The 18,832-nt window shown below is 36.7% G+C and overlaps 1 protein-coding gene across 2 annotated transcripts in view; it reads right to left on the bottom strand.

Annotated features, from left to right (window-relative positions):
- Positions 1 to 18,832, bottom strand: part of GCFC2 (GC-rich sequence DNA-binding factor 2) — a 71,427-nt gene that overhangs the window by 19,121 nt on the left and 33,474 nt on the right. For both annotated transcript variants that reach the window (XM_029232111.1, XM_029232112.1), the window contains exons 5-11: positions 16,781 to 16,896; positions 7,765 to 7,951; positions 5,234 to 5,357; positions 4,156 to 4,237; positions 3,572 to 3,684; positions 2,609 to 2,808; positions 768 to 918 (exon numbers count right to left, since the gene is read on the bottom strand). In XM_029232111.1, coding sequence (XP_029087944.1) covers positions 768 to 918; positions 2,609 to 2,808; positions 3,572 to 3,684; positions 4,156 to 4,237; positions 5,234 to 5,357; positions 7,765 to 7,951; positions 16,781 to 16,896 — 973 coding nt within the window. The remainder of the gene's footprint in view (positions 1 to 767; positions 919 to 2,608; positions 2,809 to 3,571; positions 3,685 to 4,155; positions 4,238 to 5,233; positions 5,358 to 7,764; positions 7,952 to 16,780; positions 16,897 to 18,832) is intronic.

Below are 18,832 nucleotides of genomic sequence, written 5' to 3'. Positions count from 1 at the left end.
TAAAATTGATAACTAATAAGGACCTGCTGTAGCACAGGGAACTCTACTCAATACTCTGTAATGGCCTATATCGGAAAAGAATCCAAAAAGAGAGTGGATATGTATAACTGATTCACTTTGCTGTACATCTGAAACTAACACAACATTGTACATCAACCATACTCCAATAAAAATTAAAAAAAGAAAAAGAAACATAAGGGGAGAAGTTAAGGGAAAGAAAGAAATACATGTAGTAGAGATGAAAGTGTGCCCCTAATAAATGACTTATAAAAAAGTAACTAATGAAAGTAATGCTAGGGCTTCCCTGGTGGTGCAGTGGTTAAGAATCCACCTGCCAACGCAGGGGACATGGGTTTGAGCCCTGGTCCGGGAACATCCCACATGCCGCAGAGCAACTAAGCCCGTGTGCCACAACTACTGAGTCTGCACTCTAGAGCCCGCTCGCCGCCAACTAGAGAAAAGCCTGCACGCAGCAATGAAGACCCAACGCAGCCTAAAATAAAATTAATTAATTAAAAAAAATAAAAGTAACACTAATGTCACAAATACTAAAGATCCAAAAGTATCAGGAGTTTGATAGCCAATCACTTGCACAAACAAGCATTTTTTAATCAGCTTAAATTATAACATCTATTGCTTTTTACTGCATATTACAGTTGTTGTGTTCAAAAACGTCCAAAAAAATTTGTGACTGTTAACAGAAATTAATGATCTCACACTTTGCCAAAGAACAATTTAATTTTATCAAGATAATTACAAAACAGTACCTGTAAGTCGAGGAATAATTGTTTTGCTGATGACAGTAGACAAGATTTTCTTATCAGAACTATCTTCCTTCTTTGAATCTTCCATACTGCCATCTATAAATTCTTCTATAGCTGTGAACCATGGCATCTGTTTTAAACCTATGGAATCAAACTTATAAATAAAATTATCTAAGTTATAAATAAATTCTTAAACGTTAGTTTATTTTTAAATAGTTAACTTTTTCAGTAATTACCAGAGCTTCTCTAAGGATCAAAGGAGAATAATTCCGTATTTTAACCCAATGTATACAGTACTAGACCACCAAGGCTAGGCAGGATGACATGACTAAGACATGATGTCTAGGCAGTAGGACAGAACACTGCGTTTCATGCACTCATTCATATCCAGAAATGTCCACTATGTGTTCAGAGCCTACTACATGGCAGGTACTGTTAGGAGCAAAGTATACATTTATAACAACAGCAGTTAAAATAGCCACGGAATTTATTTATAAAAATACACTTACCTCACGCAAAATTCACTTCTGGCTCTCTCGAGTCTCACTGGCACAAATATATACTTTGCATGTGGTTTAGCTTATTATTAAATAAACAGCAGATGGCCAATTATTATTTGTTGAATAACTGAATGAACAGATCTTTGCTAGATGTAACAGAGTACTCAGTTCAGCTGGAGTGGTCAACAACTAGGCTGCTTTCCGACCAACTTTCTACCACTTTCTTAGGGATAAGCTTGGCTCCTAAACTATGAACACTGCATGGCCCTAACACAGAGCCTAAAGGCATGCATGACTAGAGCAGAGGAAGATAAAACGACAAGGATCCATCCTTTACTTTGTTAAATCTTTATTTTCAGCTCTCCTTTCTTCCTAAAGTTTCATTTTCTCATTTCTGTTTGCTTAACAGGCATATCCACATGGATGTCCCATCATCATTTCATTGTCTATAAAGTAAAACTTCCATCAAAACCGTTTTCCTCTCTGAAAAGTCACCATTTTTATGAATGGAACTACCATTGTACTAATAACTCAGACTCCAAATCTTGAGGTCATCTTTCTGATATGTTGTGTTAGGTTTATTCTCAGTATTTTACTGATTCTTACTTCATAACGCCACTTGTAATCAACACTTTCTTTCTCTTCCCTTTGTCACTATCACCCCACGTGAGGAATTCTTCACCCTGCACTTGGGCTACAGCAATAGCCTTTCAGTATATACCTTCAACTCTTTCTCCCTAGCCTCCAAGTTAGCCTGTTGCTCAGGGCTTCCTAAAACATTACCTTCATCATGTCACGCCTCCCATTATCTATCAAAACAAGTTCATATCTCTTAATTTAGGATCTACGCAGTCTCTGCTAAACTAATATTTCTCCCTATGTACCTTCATAAAATACCTTTTCCTTCCTCTGTCTTCCTGTTTAAATTCTATATATCCTTCAAATCCTCATTTAAATTCCTCACCTTCATTGTAGCTTTCCTAGCCAAGAATTCCCATTATGTCATCTCCAACTTCAGAACTCTTGGTACCTATTTTGAATTTCACTCAAACAGACTGTAAAATAATTAAGGTCTAATACTACCTTTACTTTTTTGGGTGATCTTAAACTTATCATAGAAGAAGATTTAAAAGAAAAAGTGTTTCCTTTACTGATGTTAAGTGTCACTCAGCCTTAAAAACAGAGTGAGAACCAAGGAAAGATGAGTGCAGACTATTACTCCAAAGCACAAATTATCAATTCCAACTCTAAAGGAATGGTACTTTATAGTTAACCTGATAACTAGAGGATTTAAGTAACTAAATGTGATCAGGATTATTTTTTTCACATGTTAAGCTTATGTACCTTAAGAGGATTCCAATCAATCAACTGAAATCGTATTAGGGGATTTAAAAGCTTCGGAATGCATAAACTAATGAAAGCTTCATAATAAGAATCAGGAAACTTTTCTCGCCATTGTTGAAATTTCAATAAAATATTCTGGATATTACAAAAATCATCGTGTACATCTTCAAAAATCTTCTTATGATCCTGTAAAATGTCACCTGTGAAGAAAATGAGTCTCTGTATATTATGCATTTTAAGTTTGTGATCTTGAAGTTTGCTTCCTATAAACATAGTTATGTATAACTTATGTAATCAACTGAGCTGAAAACTATCCTTTGACGTTAACATATAAATTAGGTTTTATTAAAAAAACACTTTAGTAACAATTGACACTAATAAAGTCTGCCGTTTATTGAGCCCCTGCTATATGCCAAAACATTATAAATACATTACCTCATTTCATCATCATAACTATGTTCCCTATAAGGTAGGTGTTTCTAGCCTACCTATTTACAGACAAAGAACAAGCAAACAAACAACAATATCAGATATAGTGAAGTCAAGGAATCTGCCAATGATCACACAGACTAGATCCCCTCTTTGAACTCATCTGGTTGACTGTAAAGTCCACACTCAACTATACATATTTTACCTTCTTATAATGCTAAAACTGGGCTTTACTAAATTCAATTATTTTAAATTAAAAATTATAATATAGAAAGTATGCAGTAGAGAAATGAAGCCAAAAATGTTCATGGTTCCTTTATAACAGGAGATGAAAAAGAAATACTCATCATGCTCCTCCATTTTATCCATTTTTTCAGAGGAAAGGACAGGTCTTATATGGAAAAAAAAATGTATTCCTTTTTTTCCTGAGTTTTACCAACTATTTTACATAGCTTAAATAATTAAGGGCAATCACAGCAAAGCATTTTCCATCATTTCAATACTTCAAGACACATTAGAAACTGGATAACTGACCTTGGCTTTTTTGGAAGTCCATCATGTCTGCTGAGGATAGTTCATCATCACTAGATGTTCCTTCCTGTTGAGTACAATTCCCAGAAAGAACCCTTGCTTGTCTTCTTTGTGCCCTGTATTTTGCAATAAACCAAAAATAAATAAAAAAACAAATAGCTCCTGCTGAAAAGAAATGCTTTAAAACAAAAAGTCATCATTTACTTAAAATACCCAGAAATAAACGATCACATTTGCATGCGATTTTATGTTAATATTTTTGACATTTTAGCTTCATTAATCTGAATTGGTTCTCCCTCTTTTTTCCTGTAAGACATTCCCATAGCCTACCCAGATTTGGAAGAGCAGGTAACAATGTAATTAGGACCGGCTTCTTAGGTATGAGCCATTCCCAGCCTGATAAATGCCATTTTACCCATTCCTTCTGACTGATCCAAATATACCAGTGCATCTTTAAACCATAAATTTTGGTTTTATATCATTCTCACAAATTAATATGCTAGGTTATGGTTATTTATACTATATGGTTAATTGTATTTAAGTAGTAAAAAATACTTGCTCGATGCTTTAAGCCTTTATATAATTACCTTCGAGATTCAATCTCTTCTAAAATCCATTGAGTTTTTTCATCTATAGCCAAGCTTGTATTTGTTGACGTCTCAGCTTTGCCTGTTAATGAATAAAATTGATTTCATACTGCAAATTCTCAAAAGAAATACAGTGAAACACTTTGAAAACAAGTTATATCTTAGGTATATATACATATCTGTATATATAAACACACACAAATAGAATATGCTTAAATTGCATATTTCATCATGCAATGAAATTGCAATGTTACCCTATCACAATATTAACAGTCATTGAGTTTGCTAGTCTAAGAAAATGTACCTTGTCTGGTGAATATAGTTCAGCACCTGAGAACAGTTAACAAAATTTAATATAAAGTTTCTTTCCCTAGTATTCTTTTTCAGCAGTTTTCACCAGTTTTTTTCTGTCCCTATAGTCAAATGTTAGAAATATTTGCATTACCAATACATCATTCATATTATTTCCTATTTTAGCATGTACCGTAATTTATGACCAACTGAATGTCATGTATTTGAGTCATTCTGATTTTGCTTTTATCATCTACTTGATGCTATGGTCCCATTTCTTTCACTATACCCTGACAGCACCTTAATCAATGGAAGACATCTCTGAAAATACAAAACCAGTGTGAGAACTAAAGGGAAGCATCCAAATCTTTTATTAATATAATGAGATCTTACAGATGATTCTATGCTGAACCCACCAGAATTTCTTTAACCTCCACAAACAATCTGTGGACGGGCTATGGAAAATTTATAAAGTTATATTTCTGACACAGTCTATATATTTATTTCAAGTCATCTCCAAACAGTCATTAAATGGTCCTATAAATATTTTGTTTCAAATACTAAGTGATTAGAAGTTATAATTTTCATTTTTTAGTTTTAGACTGCATTTAAGACGTTTTGAAGCCCTAGCTTAAATGGTTTGGGATTTTTGGAAGGGGGTAGGTGAAAGGTTAGTGGGAAAATACTCAAAAAACATTTTTTATACAGGAATAAAAATATTTTTATCTTTTAGCTGATAATTTAGCTTAATGAATAAAAAATCACATTGAACATGAAAAACACTAACGTGATAACTGTTGTAAATACGCTGATTCATGTTTTAATTCATCTTGCCTGCGTTTCATAAAGATCATGGCTTGTTTTACAAGGAGTGCATGCATGGCTGATTCTATTTCTTGGATGTTGATAATCTGAAATACATATATAAGTAACATTTTGTGGGTCATCCTTAATGAATTATAAAAAATAATATTTATATATAAGCACATTACATGCTCAATTCTCATATACAGAAACATTTTTTATACCATCTCATCTCAATTAAAAGAACACTGTGAGGAACAGACCTAGCTTCCAATACTTTTAATACTAATAAAATTAGAAAATCAACGTACTGTATTAAAACAGCTATAAATATCATAAATAATAAAACCTAATGGGCTGGAGTCAGGAACATGGTAACAGTGGATAGATAAGAAGAAGGATTCTTTTTTGAGCTAAAAGAGGAGAAAATGATGACTGCAGCTATTTTTCACAGACTGAGCGGGGGCAGACCGTAGGGAACACTTGAGGAAACTGGTAAAATTTGAAAAAAATAGAGAACGGAAGAGACCTAACCAGACAAGTAAGAAAGATGTCAAGCAAAATTGAGTGATTAGTTGAAATCGGCATTTTTACGTTTCTTGGGCAACAATCCCCCCCACTCCAATGATGTTCCATAGCTAATGCTATGGAATACATTGATAGTGTAATTCTTCAAGGATGAATGAAGAAAGTTACATTGTAATAAGATATTTCAGAAAAGTAACTACCAAGTGATATTAAAGGTAGTCAACTTAAAACAATAGGGGAGAAAATATAATTACTTGGTAATATTTTAAAAGTAAATTAAAAGTAATGCAGAAAGTAGAGTATATTTTTAAAATGATTAGTCTACTTTAAAAAAAGGACAACTTAAGACCCCAGTGTAAGGACTTAGTATGTATAAAACAAAATCAGAAATTATAATGGAAAAGAATGATTCATAAATCTGATTAACACAAAAATTTCAAAACATCTGATGTTATTGCTAATTACTAGAGAAATGCAAATCAAAACTACAATGAGGTATCACCTCACAATGGCCAACACCAAAAAGTCTACATGTAACAAATGCTGGAGAGGGTGTGGAGAAAAGGGAACCCTGCTACACTGTTGGTGGGAATGTAAACTGGTGCAGCCATTATGGAAAACAGTATGCGGGTTCCTTAAAAAACTAAAAATAGAGTTGCTGTATGATCTTGCAATCCCACTCCTGGGTATGTATCTGGAGAAAACTCTAATTCGAAAAGATACATGCATACCAATGTTCACAGCAGCATTATTTACAATAGCCAAGACATGGAAACAACCTAAATGTCCACTGACAGATGAATGGATAAGGAAGATGTGGTGCACACACGCGCGTGCACACACACACACACACACGCACACACACACAATGGAATACTACTCAGCCATAAAAAAGAATGAAATAATGCCATTTGCAGCAACATGGATGAACCTAGAGATTATCACACTAAATAAATCAGAAAGAGAAAGACAAATACCAAATGATATCACTTATATGCAGAATCTAAACTATGACACAAATGTACTTATTTACAAAACAGAAACACAGAAAACGTATTTCTGTGTCATAGACACAGAAAACAAATTTATGGTTACCAAAGGAGAAAGGGGGTGGGGGAGGGATAAATTAGGAGTTTGGGATTAGTGGATACAAACTACTATATATAAAATAAACAACCAGGTCCTACTGTACATCACGGGGAACTATATTCAATATCCTGTAATAAACAATAATGGAAAATAATATGAAAAAGAACATACATATATATAACCGAATCACTTTGCCGTATACCAGAAACTAACGTTGTAAATCAACTATACTTCAATAAAAAAAATTAAAAACAAAAAACACATCTAATGTGAAAAAACCATTGCAAACAAAACCAAACAAGGCAAATTGGAATGTTTACCAACATCAAATAGGATAAAGCACTAAAATTTTTAAGCAATAAAGAACTGTTCACCATATACTGGAAAAAGAAAAAAAGGAAAAAAAAAAACACAAAAAACCTCCATATAAACCAAGAAGATAGCAGTGCAAAGGACACAAATAATTCAAAAGAAGAAAAACTACATTAACAAAACAAAGGGTTTGTTTGAGATCAAAATAAATATGTAAAACCAAAAACCATTTTTTAATGTAGTAAACTAGAAACTGATACAACCTTTCTGGAGGATAATTTAGCAATGTTTCGTAAGCCTTAAAAATATTTAGACCCTTTCACTTAATAATTTACTTTCTAGGAACTTTTCTTAAACAGATGGAATTTAAAAAGTTTATACTGCTATTTATAAGTTGCAAAATGATTACAAAATACACCTAATTGTCCAACATTGAGGGAATACTTAATACGCCAGTATGTCAAAAATGTGTAGGAAGAGTCCTAGATGAAATATTTATTTATGGGATTTAGACTTTAAAAAAAATCACATTGTAAGGGAATTTCTCCATAAAAAGGAAATGATTACATATTTATAGACATGTACCTTTTTATCAAGACAGTCAATTAAATTCTCCACATAAACTTTCATGCTTTTATAGAATTTAAAATTTAGAACTTGATTTGATGAATTCTCTAGGTTCTGGATGGTACTCTTTGAGCTCTTGACATCTTGTATGTATTTTTCATATTCCCTCAGGTGTGAGCGGTGAGTATCCTGTAGTAATGTTAATCTAAATAAATATAAAATAAAAATAAATAAAAATCGCTTTATATTACAAACTTTTATTTCTATTATAGTAAGTAGAGGTCTAATGAAAAACTTTTTCAAATCTACCTTACAAAGACCACCAAGGAAACTGACAATCACATAAACCTGGGTTTATAAGACTTGTAGAGCAAAGGAAAACACCAGGATAAAAGAGGTTTCAAAGGGAAAGGTAGGAAAGGACACTTAAAGATTTTTAGGTGCTGGAGCTAATCATAAGTTAGTCTTAGAGGAGAAGTTAGCAAGTGTGGATTGATCAGATTTTATAAACAAGGTGAGTTCCTGCAATAATCAGTGGTTTTATATTTGAAACACAGGAGTCCATGTGGAGTTACTGTTAAATCAGTCTGTGGTCTTCCTTGCAATATGGGTATCTGAGCTGGTATTAAAACCATTTGAGGGCTTCCCTGGTGGCGCAGTGGTTGAGAATCTGCCTGCTAATGCAGGAGACACGGGTTTGAGTCCTGGTCTGGGAAGATCCCACATGCCACAGAGCAACTAGGCCCGTGAGCCACAACTACTGAGCTTCCGCTTCTGGAGCCTGTGCTCCGCAACAAGAGAGGCTGCGGTAGTGAGAGGCCCGAGCACTGAGATGAAGAGTGGCCCCTGCTTGCCACAACTAGAGAAAGCCCTCGCACAGAAACAAAGACCCAACACAGCTAAAAATAAATAAATAAGCCAAGCATTAAAAAAAAAAAAAAAAACTTTTTTGGTAAAGGGCCAGATAGTAAACATTTTAGGCTTTGGAAGCTCGATGGTTGCTGTTGTAACTCCTCAATTTTATGTTGTAGCACAAAAGCAGCTATAGATAATACACTGCACAAGCGTGGCTATGTTTCGATAAAACCTTATATACAAAAATGGGCAGTAGGATGGTAGTTTGCCAACCTCCTAGAAAACAGAGATAACCTGAAATCTAAAAAATGGTACATCTAAAATTTTCATATATTTCACAATAAAATGTTACAAAAGGTCCTTTTCTGCATCAAACTATTTAAATAAACCATGACCAACATATTTTAGTTGCAATGTGATCAAGGAATGAAGCTACTGTAAACCTGATTTATACAAAAGATACAGGGGGAGAAAATTCTGAACCTATTCCAAGGTATTAGAAAAAAATTCCCAGGTATTAAAAAAAAAAAAAGCAATGAAAATGTTCTTTAAGAATACTTGCTTTGGTGGCAGGAGAACCAAGCTCTCTCCTTGTATTAAATGTTGTAAGGACTAATTAGACTTTTACTGTCATACTTATTCTTTCATATATCTAAAGATGCACGCTAGATCCTAAGTAGTAAAACAGAAAATATATAAATATTTAAAACAAAACAACCTATTACGGGGTTTGCCTTGTTTTTGACAAAAAATACCATTTATAAACGTGAGATTAATACTATTTAAGAGATAACTATTAATAGCAATAGATAATGAATGGTTAGCTGTGCTTTAGAAATGTATTTGTATCAAGAACCATAAAAATATGCCTAACTTTTGCTGCAGTTAACTTTCCCTGGAAACTTATCTTAAGAAATAATATAACCATTTTGGGACTTCCCTGGTGGCACAGTGGTTAAGAATCGCCTGTCAATGCAGGGGCCATGGGTTTGAGCCCTGGTTAGGGAAGATCCCACATACCGCGGAGCAACTAAGCCTGTGCACCAGAACTATTGAGCCTGCACTCTGGAGCCCGTGAGCCACAACTACTGAGCCTATGCGCCTAGAGTCTGTGCTCCGCAACAAGAGAAGCCACCACAATGAGAAGCCCGTGCACCACAATGAAGACCCAACACAGACAAAAGTAAATAAATAAATTTATAAAAAAAAAAGAAAATAACAGTTTAAGTGACTTATAGGAACAAAACGTTCATAATGAACATCTGTAGCATTATTTATAAGACACATTTAGAAATCAAAATGTCAATGTCCAACACAGAAATACTTAAATAAATCATGATATACTAACTGTATCGATGAACAAAATATTACTAATATACTTATTTTTTATTGTAGTCAAAAACATAACAAAATTTACACTTAACCATTAAAGTATATATTACAGTAGTATTAACGATATGCATTGTTGTATAACAGATCTTTAGAACTTTTTCATCTTGCAGAACTGAAATTCTATACCCACTGATCAACAACTCCCCATCTCCCCCCACCGTTGGCAACCACCATTCTACTTTCAGTTCCTAAGAGTATGACTACTTTAGATACCTCATATAAGTAGAATCATGCAGTATTTATCTTTTTGTAACTGGTTTATTTCACTTAGTCCACAAGGTTCATCCATGTTGTGGCATGACAGAATTTCTTTTTTTTTTACCACTGATAATAAATACTCCACTGCGTGTAAATACCACATTTTCTTTACCCATTCATCTGCTGATGGACATTTAAGTTGCTTCTACCTCCAAGCTATTGTAAATAAGGCTGTAATGTGCAAATATCTCTTGAACTGTTTTCTTTTGAATTCTTTTGGCTATATATCCAAAAGTTGGATTGCTGGATCATATGGTAATTCTATTTTTAACTTTTTCAGAAATTGTTCTCCATAGCAGCTGACCATTTTACATTCCCACCAACAGTGTATAAGAGTTCCCTTTTCTCTATATCTTTGACAATACTAGTCAATTTCTGTATTTTTCATAGTGGCCACCTTAATGGGTATGAGGTGATAGCTCAGTGTTGTTGAGTTACATGAGCTACTTATATATTTTGGGTATTAACCACTTATCATATATATGGTTTACAAATATTTTCTCCTATTCTGTTGGTTGCCTGTTCACTCTGTTGATTATTTCCTTTGTTAGGCAGAAACATTTTAGTTTGATGTAGTCCCACTTGTCTATTTTTGCTTTTGTTGCCTGTGCATTTTCTTTCTTGGGTCCTTTGAGATTCCCTATGAATTTCAGGATTTCTTCTATCTCTGCAAAAAATGCCATTGGGATTTTGATAGAGAATGCACTGCATCTATAGATTGTTTTGGGTAATATTGACATTTTTTTTTTTTTGCTGTATGCAGGCCTCTGGCTGTTGTGGCCTCTCCTGTTGCGGAGCACAGGCTCCAGACGCACAGGCTCAGCGGCCGTGGCTCACGGGCCCAGCCACTCCGTGGCATGTGGGATCTTCCCGGACCGGGGCATGAACCCGTGTCCCCTGCATCAGCAGGCAGACACTCTCAACCACTGCACCACCAGGGAAGCCCAATATGGACATTTTAACAGTATTGTTTTCTAATCCATGAACATGGGATGTCTTTCCATTTATTTATGTCTTCAATTTCTTTCAGCAATGTTTTGTAATTTTTGATGTACAAATCTTTTGCCTCCTTGACTAATTCCTAAATTTTATTCTTTTTAATTCTATTGTAAATTAGTGTTTTCTAAATATATAGTTTTGGACTTTTCATTGTTAGTGCATAGAAACAACGGATTTTTGTGTGTTGATATTTCACTCTGCAATTTGCCAGATTTATTAGCTCTAACAGGGTGTGTGTGTGTGTATGTGTGTGTGTAAGCATAGTCTTCAGGCTTTCCTACATAAGAGATCATATCATCTGTGAACAGAGATAATTTTACTTCTTCCTTTCCTATTTGGATGTCGTTTATTTATTTATTTATCAATTTATTTTTCTTGCGTGAATTCTCTGGCTAGGACTCCCAATACTTTGAATAGAAGGCACAAGAATAGGCATCCTGGGCTTCCCTGGTGGCGCAGTGGTTGAGAGTCCGCCTGCCGATGCAGGGGACATGGGTTCGTGCCCCGGTCCGGGAGGATCCCACATGCCGCGCAGTGGCTGGGCCCGTGAGCCATAGCCGCTGAGCCTGCGCGTCCGGAGCCTGTGCTCCACAATGGGAGAGGCCACAACAGTGAGAGGCCTGCGTACCACAAAAAAAAAAAAAAAAAAAGAATAGGCATCCTTGCCTTGTTCCTGAACTTACAGGGAAAAGCTTTTGGTTTTCCACCACTGAATATGATGTTAGCTGTGGACTACTCATATATGGTCTTTATTATGTTCAAGTAATTTCTTCCTATTCCTAGTTGGGTGAGGGTTTTTATCATGAAAGTGTGCTTAATTTTGTCAGAGGTGTCTTCTGTATCAATTGAGATGATCATGTGGTTTTTGCCCTTCATTCTGTTAATGTAGTATACCACACTGATTTTCTTATGACTCATTCTTGTATTCCAGGAATAAATCCCACTTGGTCATGTGTGTAATCCTCTTAATGTATTGTTAATTACATTTGCTAGTATTTTATTGCGGGTTTTTACATCAATATTCATCAGGGATATTGGCTTATTAACTTTCTTTTCTTGTACTATCTTTGTCTCAGATTTTGGGATCAGGGTAATGCTGACCTCATAGAATGAGTTTGGGAATGTTATCACCTCTTCAGTTTTTTGGAAGGGTTTGAGAAGGAATGGTGTTAATTTACCTTTAAATGTTTGGTAGAATTATCCAGTGAGGTTATCTGTCCTGGGCTTTTCTTTGTTGGTAGGTTTTTGACTACTAATTCAATCTCCTTACTAGTAACAGATTTGTTCAAATTTTTCATCTCTTTATAAATCAGTCTTGGTAGGTTGTATGTTTCTTGAAATTGATCCATTCTTCTTGGTTATCTAGTTTGTTGGTGTATAATTGTTTATAGTATCTTATGATCCTTTTTGTTTCTGTGGCATTAGCTGTAACGTTTCTCTTTCTTATTTTTGTTATTTGAAGCTATTCTCTTTTTCACTTAGCCTGGCTAAGGGTCTGTCAAATTTTTTTGATCTTAAAAAAAAAAATTCAGTTTTGATTTTTCTTCAGTTGTTTTTCTATGCTCTATTATGTTTATTTCTGCTCTAATCTTTACTATTTCCTTCCTTCTGATAACTGGGCTCAGTTTGTTCTTTTTGAAGTTTTTTGAGGTACAGTTAGGTTGTTGATTTGATATCTTTCTTCTTTTTTAATGTGTTCATTGCTATAAACTTCCCTCTTAGTACTGCTTTTGCTGCATCCCATAACTTTTGGTGTTTTTGTTTCCGTTTGCCTCAAGATACTTTATAGTTTCCATTTTGATTTCTTCTTTGGTACATTGGCTGTTCAAGAGTGTGTTTAGTTTCCACACATTTGTGAATTTTCCCTTTCCCTTTCTGTTACCGATTTCTAGTCTCACTGCACTGTGCTTGGAAAAGGTATGATTTCAACCTTAAATCTGTTAAGACTTGTTTGTGACCTAATGTGGGATCTATCCTGCAGAGTATGGTCTGTGTGGTTGAAAAGAAAGTCTATTCTGCTGCTGTTGGGTGGAACATTCCATATATTTGTTAGGTTCATTTAGCTTTGTTCAAGATCACTGTTTCCTTAAGATTCTCTGTCTATTTCATCAATTATTTGAAAGTGTGGTATTGAGGTCTCATACTATTATTATATTGCTATTTCTCCCTTCAGCTCTGTCAATATTTGCTTTATACAGTTAGGTGCTCTACTGTTGCGTACATATATATATATATAAATAGTTGCTATATTGTCCCAATAAATTGACCCTTTTATATTACATAATATCCTTATCTCTTGTAGTTTTAAACTTAAAATTCTTTTCTCTAAGTAATGCCACCCCTGCTCTCTTTTGTTTACTGTTTTCATGGAATCTTTTTGCAATCCTATCACTTTCATCCTATATGCATCCTTAAACCTAAGTGAGCCTCTTGCAGATAGTATATAGTTGGCTCTTGCTTTTTAAAATTTTTTGGCTGTGCAGCTTGTGGGACCTTAGTTCCCTGACCAGGGATCAAACCCAGGTGCTAGGCAGTGAAAGCACAGAATCCTAACCACTGGACCACCAGGGAATTCCCAGATCTTGCTTCTTTTATTTTTCCCAACCTATTCAGCCACTATATGTCTTTTGATTATAGAATATAATCCATTCACATCTGAAGTAATTACTGATATGGAAGGACTTACCACTGTTATTTTTAAATTGTTTTTTGTCTGTCTTGTAGTTATTTTGTCCCTCTCTCTTTTTTTTAACATCTTTATTGGAGTATAATTGCTTTACAATGGTGTGTTAGTTTCTGCTTTATAACAAAGTGAATCAGTTATACATATACATATGTTCCCATATCTCTTCCCTCTTGTGTCTCCCTCCCCTCCGCCCTCCCTATCCCATCCCTCTAGGTGGTCACAAACCACCGAGCTGATCTCCCTGTGCTATGCGGCTGCTTCCCACTAGCTAACTATTTTACGTTTGGTAGTGTATATATGTCCACGCCACTCTCTCACTTTGTTGCTGCCTTGTGTTTTATTGATTTTTTTGTAGTGATGTGCTCTAGGCCGTTTTCATTTTCCTCTGCATATCTTCTATAGGTATTTTCTTTATGTTTACCATGGGGATTACAAAAAAAATCTTATAATTCTAGTAATCTATTTTAAACTGACACCATCTTAACTTCAATCACATACAAAAACTCTACTTCTTTATATCTCCCCCTCCACCTCTTGTTATTGATATCACAAATTACACTTAAAAATTTTGTATCCACTAACATGTTATTTTTGTGCTTTTACCTTTAAAATTCTATATTAAAAGTGGTTTTTACACCACTCTTACAGTATTACAGGATTCTATATTTATATATATATTTACCTTTACCAGAGAACTTTGTATTTTTGTATGGTTCATGCTACTGTCTAGTGTCCTTTCATTTCAACTTGAAGGATATCTTTCAGCAATTTTTGTTAAGGCAGGTCTAGTGTGACGAACTCCCTCAGCTTTGTTTACCTGAGTTTTTTATTTCTCCTTCATCCTACTCCCTTCTGGCCCCTGTAATGTTTCATCCTACTCCCTTCTGGCCCCTGTAATGTTTCTGTTGAGAAGTCTCCTGTTAATCTTATGGGGCCCTCTTGTACATGATGAGGTGCTTTTGTCTTGCGGCTTTTTAAATTCTTTGTATCTAGAAAGTTTGATTATAATCGTCTCAGTGTAAGCCTCCTTGTGTTCATCCTTGTTGGAGTCCTTTTAACTTTTTGAATTTGAACGCCCATTTCCTTCCTCAGGCTGGTAAGTCTTTGGCCATTATATCTTCAGATAAGTTCTCTGTCCCATTCTGCTACTCTTTTCCTTCTTGGATTCCCATAATGTATATGTTGTTCTGCTTGATAGCATCATATAAATCCCTTAGGCTTTCTTCACTTTTCTTTTTTCTTTTTGTTACTCTGACTTGGTAATTTCAAATGATCACTCTTTGAGGTCTCATTTGTTTCTTCTGCTTGATATAGTCTGCTACCTTCAGTAAATTTCTTTTTTTTTTTTTTTTGGTACATGGGCCTCTCACTGTTGTGGCCTCTCCCATTGCGGAGCACAGGCTCCGGACACGCAGGCTCAGCGGCCATGGCTCATGGGCCCAGACGCTCCGTGGCATGTGGGATATTCCCGGACCGGGGCACGATCTCGTGTCCCCTGCATCGGCAGGTGGACTCTCACCACTGTGCCACCAGGGAAGCCCCCTTCAGTAAAGTTTTTAGTTCAGTTATTACACTTTCAGCTCTAGAACCTCTGGTTCTTTCTTAGTTTCCATCTCTGTTGGTATTCCAACCTTGTTCATGTATCATTTCCCTGATTTCTTTAGTTGTCTGTGATTTCTTATGGCACATTAAGCTTCTTTAAGAAGACATTAAGCTTCTTTAAGAAGATTATTCTGAATTCTCTGTCAGGTAATTCATAGACCTCTGTTTCTTTTAGTTCTGGAATTAATTTTGGCCCTTTGATTGGGCCATGTTTCCTTGTTTCTTCATGTATCTGGTTATCTTTTTGTTGTGTTTTGTGTATTTGAAAATGCACTTAAGGGGAGTTTCTCCCCCATATGCAGCTGTTTCCCTTAAGTGCATTTCAATCAGCCTGACTGGAGATTCCCAGTGGTGGTGTGTGGGGAAGAGTGTCTTCTCAAACCTTTCCTGGGGGATGTACCTTCTCTGGGCTTCTATACGAAATTTCCTAATTATAGAGATTTGTGGGTTTCTTTTTCAGGATTCTGTAGTCTCTTGTTCCCTCTGGTGTTTGTAGTACTGCAGACTTTCTGGCTCTGCAACAGGCTGCTTAGCTCTTTCTTGTCCTCTGTGGCCCTCAGGCATCTAACGTATGATGGTTCCCCATCAGTGCTCTGAGACAGACAAGACAGAAACAAGTCCCTTGGGCAGTACCTCCAAAAGACAGTGTTCCACTCTTCTTTCTCCTTCCCAATGGAAAAACTATGACTTGGGTTTTTTCTCTCCATCAAAAGCAGTGCTGGCTCGTGAGAGGGGCTAGATGCAGTTGGAATGAAATGGTTTTTCTAGCCCATTACAATGTGGCTATTTTGGGCTTTGAGCTTGCCTGGGGTACTACAACTTCCTGATTTCTGGAGTACTCATAAAGGCTTTTTGGACAGTATGTTGTTGTTAAGTTGGTATCTCTGTGAGGCAACGAGGTCTAGGGCTTCTTATTCTGGCATCTTGCTGCCATCACTCCCGGCATATTATTTTTAAAAATTAAAGGCTATTTAACAATGCAGATAAGTGCTAACAAAAATAGTAAGTGAAAAAATAAGAACTTGATTTTATTGATTGTAATTATACGATATATATTATAAACACTAAAAGACATATAAAAAAGGAAATCAGTTATATTAATGTGCTAATACAGGTGATGCTAATTTTTTCCTATAAATCTGTTTAGTACTAATATTTAATAGTTAAAAAGATTATAGTGCTAATTTTTTTCACTATTAAATGTCTATCACAAATGTAAATTTTAAAATTAATATTACTTACCTAGTATTTAGTTGCTTCTTTATAATTTCTAAATTTACTGGTGGAAATGAAATGGAAGCATCAAACTTCTTCACTGTTTGAGATTCAGTGCTATGACAAAGATCTATGTCTTGTCCCTAAAAATAATATGAAAGTTTATATTGTTTTCAACATTCATTAGTCTTACAAATATTAATAGCATGAAAGCAGACTGGATACACCAAGGTCTCACCAGCTCAAAATTCCATGCCTCTGACATTTTTTATGGTTGTAATAAAATGTTTTTAAAATTTGCACACAGTTTTAAAATTTAGAACTTTAAATTCACGTGCAAGAGGCAAATTACAAAATCTTATTTTTCACGAAAGCTTTGTTCTCAGGGTTTATATAGCTAGTTCTGTTTATGATCTAATATACTCTCAAAAAAACCACATACTGGAGGCTCCAATCAAGGTGGCAGAATAGAAGGACATGGAGGTCACCTCCACCCACAAATACATGACAAATACATCTCTGTGGAACAATTCTCACAGAATACCTACTGAACCTGGCAGATCTCAGAACCTAAAAGTGCAAGAAAGATCTCCATGTAATCGGGTAGGATGAAAGAAAAAGAAGGGAAGCGGGATGGGACCTGTGTCCCTGGGAGGGAGTCATGAAAGAGGAAAAGGTTCCCATACCTTGGAAGCCCCCTCAGGTGGGACAGAAAGGGAGCTTCAGAGGCTCAGAGGAGACAGCAGTAGCCAGTTTGTACAGAGAGGCCAGAACAGATGGTCTGGGCCACTGCCCTGCACTCCCCAGCCTGAGATGCACATTGGCTGGTGCACACGAGGGCTGGGTGCTGATACTCCAGCTTTAGAGGACAGACCCAAGGGGAGGACTGGGGTTGGCTGTGTGGAGACAGCAGGAAGGGGCTGGAGTGTGGTACAGCGACAACCGGTAGGTATACATGGAAGAAGCCTGGGCCCGCCATAGAAGCAAAGTGTCATTGTTAAGGGGGTGTGAGAAGGGAGGGGCGGTGCCTGCCATTAGCAGCCTCACACTTGGCATGCTCACAGAGGGAGTGGAGCTGCCACTGAAACCCCACTGTTAATGTGCATGTGAGTGAAGGGAGGGGCGGGGCCGCCATAGCAGCCTCTTTCTCTGCACACTCTCAGCTGGCTTGGGACCACCTCCACAAGCTCTGGGAGCACGCAAGTGCCATGGGGTTGCCCACAAGTGGAGGCGGGGCTGAAATCCAAGTTGATTACCAGGGGTCACACAACTTAGGAAGCAGGGCTGAAATCTAAGCCATCTCCCCACGACTGTGTGATCTGCAGATTTATGCCACGGCCACTGGCTTTGTAAAAACTCAGCGACTTCATGATATCTGAATGGACAATGGGTGCTCCTGCAGCTCTGATGGGTCTGGCCTTAGCATCTGTGGGCTCTGTGGGCGCATGCACATGCAGGCTGGGGCAGGGTCTGGGTTGCTTCCATAGCTCCCATGGAGGGTCCAGGTGTGCAACTACTGCAGTCGTGGTACCTGACTTCAGTGGATCTGCACTGGTTGATTTGCGCTGGTGGCTTTGTAAACAGGGCCTGAGGGACACCAGGGACTACTGCCTGCATTCCCAAAGTTGAGGTGGGGCCAAGGGCATGCCACCAACAGTACACTTTGTGAGCTTGCACAGTGGGTTTCAGGTGACACCATGGAGCGCACTTCACAGTGGATAGCTCTGGTAGAGGAACACTCAGTGGCTCCTCTCTCAGTGGGAGTGCTCCAATTCCACCTGTCTCACACCGCACATCAGAAACAGATCTGAGGATTTCTACTCCAACAACTAGGGAGTAGACGCTGCCGCCAGCAGGGCTGTGACAACCACAGAGCAAAGAGGAGGCTCTGCTCAACATTCAGTTCAGGCTCGGGTCACCACGACACCAGTCACACCCCCTTTTAAAGGTGATAACAGCCAGCACACACTGAGGAAAGAGGCAGCCATACTGAAAACAGCCCTCCCACCAAATATATTAAACCCATGCAGGCTACACATGGATACTCCCACATAAAAATAGCCCTCCAAGACCACAGTA

The sequence above is a fragment of the Monodon monoceros genome, unplaced genomic scaffold (genome assembly GCF_005190385.1).
Source record: "Monodon monoceros isolate NGI ecotype Baffin Bay Population unplaced genomic scaffold, NGI_Narwhal_1 Super_Scaffold_19, whole genome shotgun sequence".
In the NCBI taxonomy this organism is placed as follows: domain Eukaryota; kingdom Metazoa; phylum Chordata; class Mammalia; order Artiodactyla; family Monodontidae; genus Monodon; species Monodon monoceros.
This window is presented reverse-complemented; position numbering and strand designations above follow the sequence as displayed.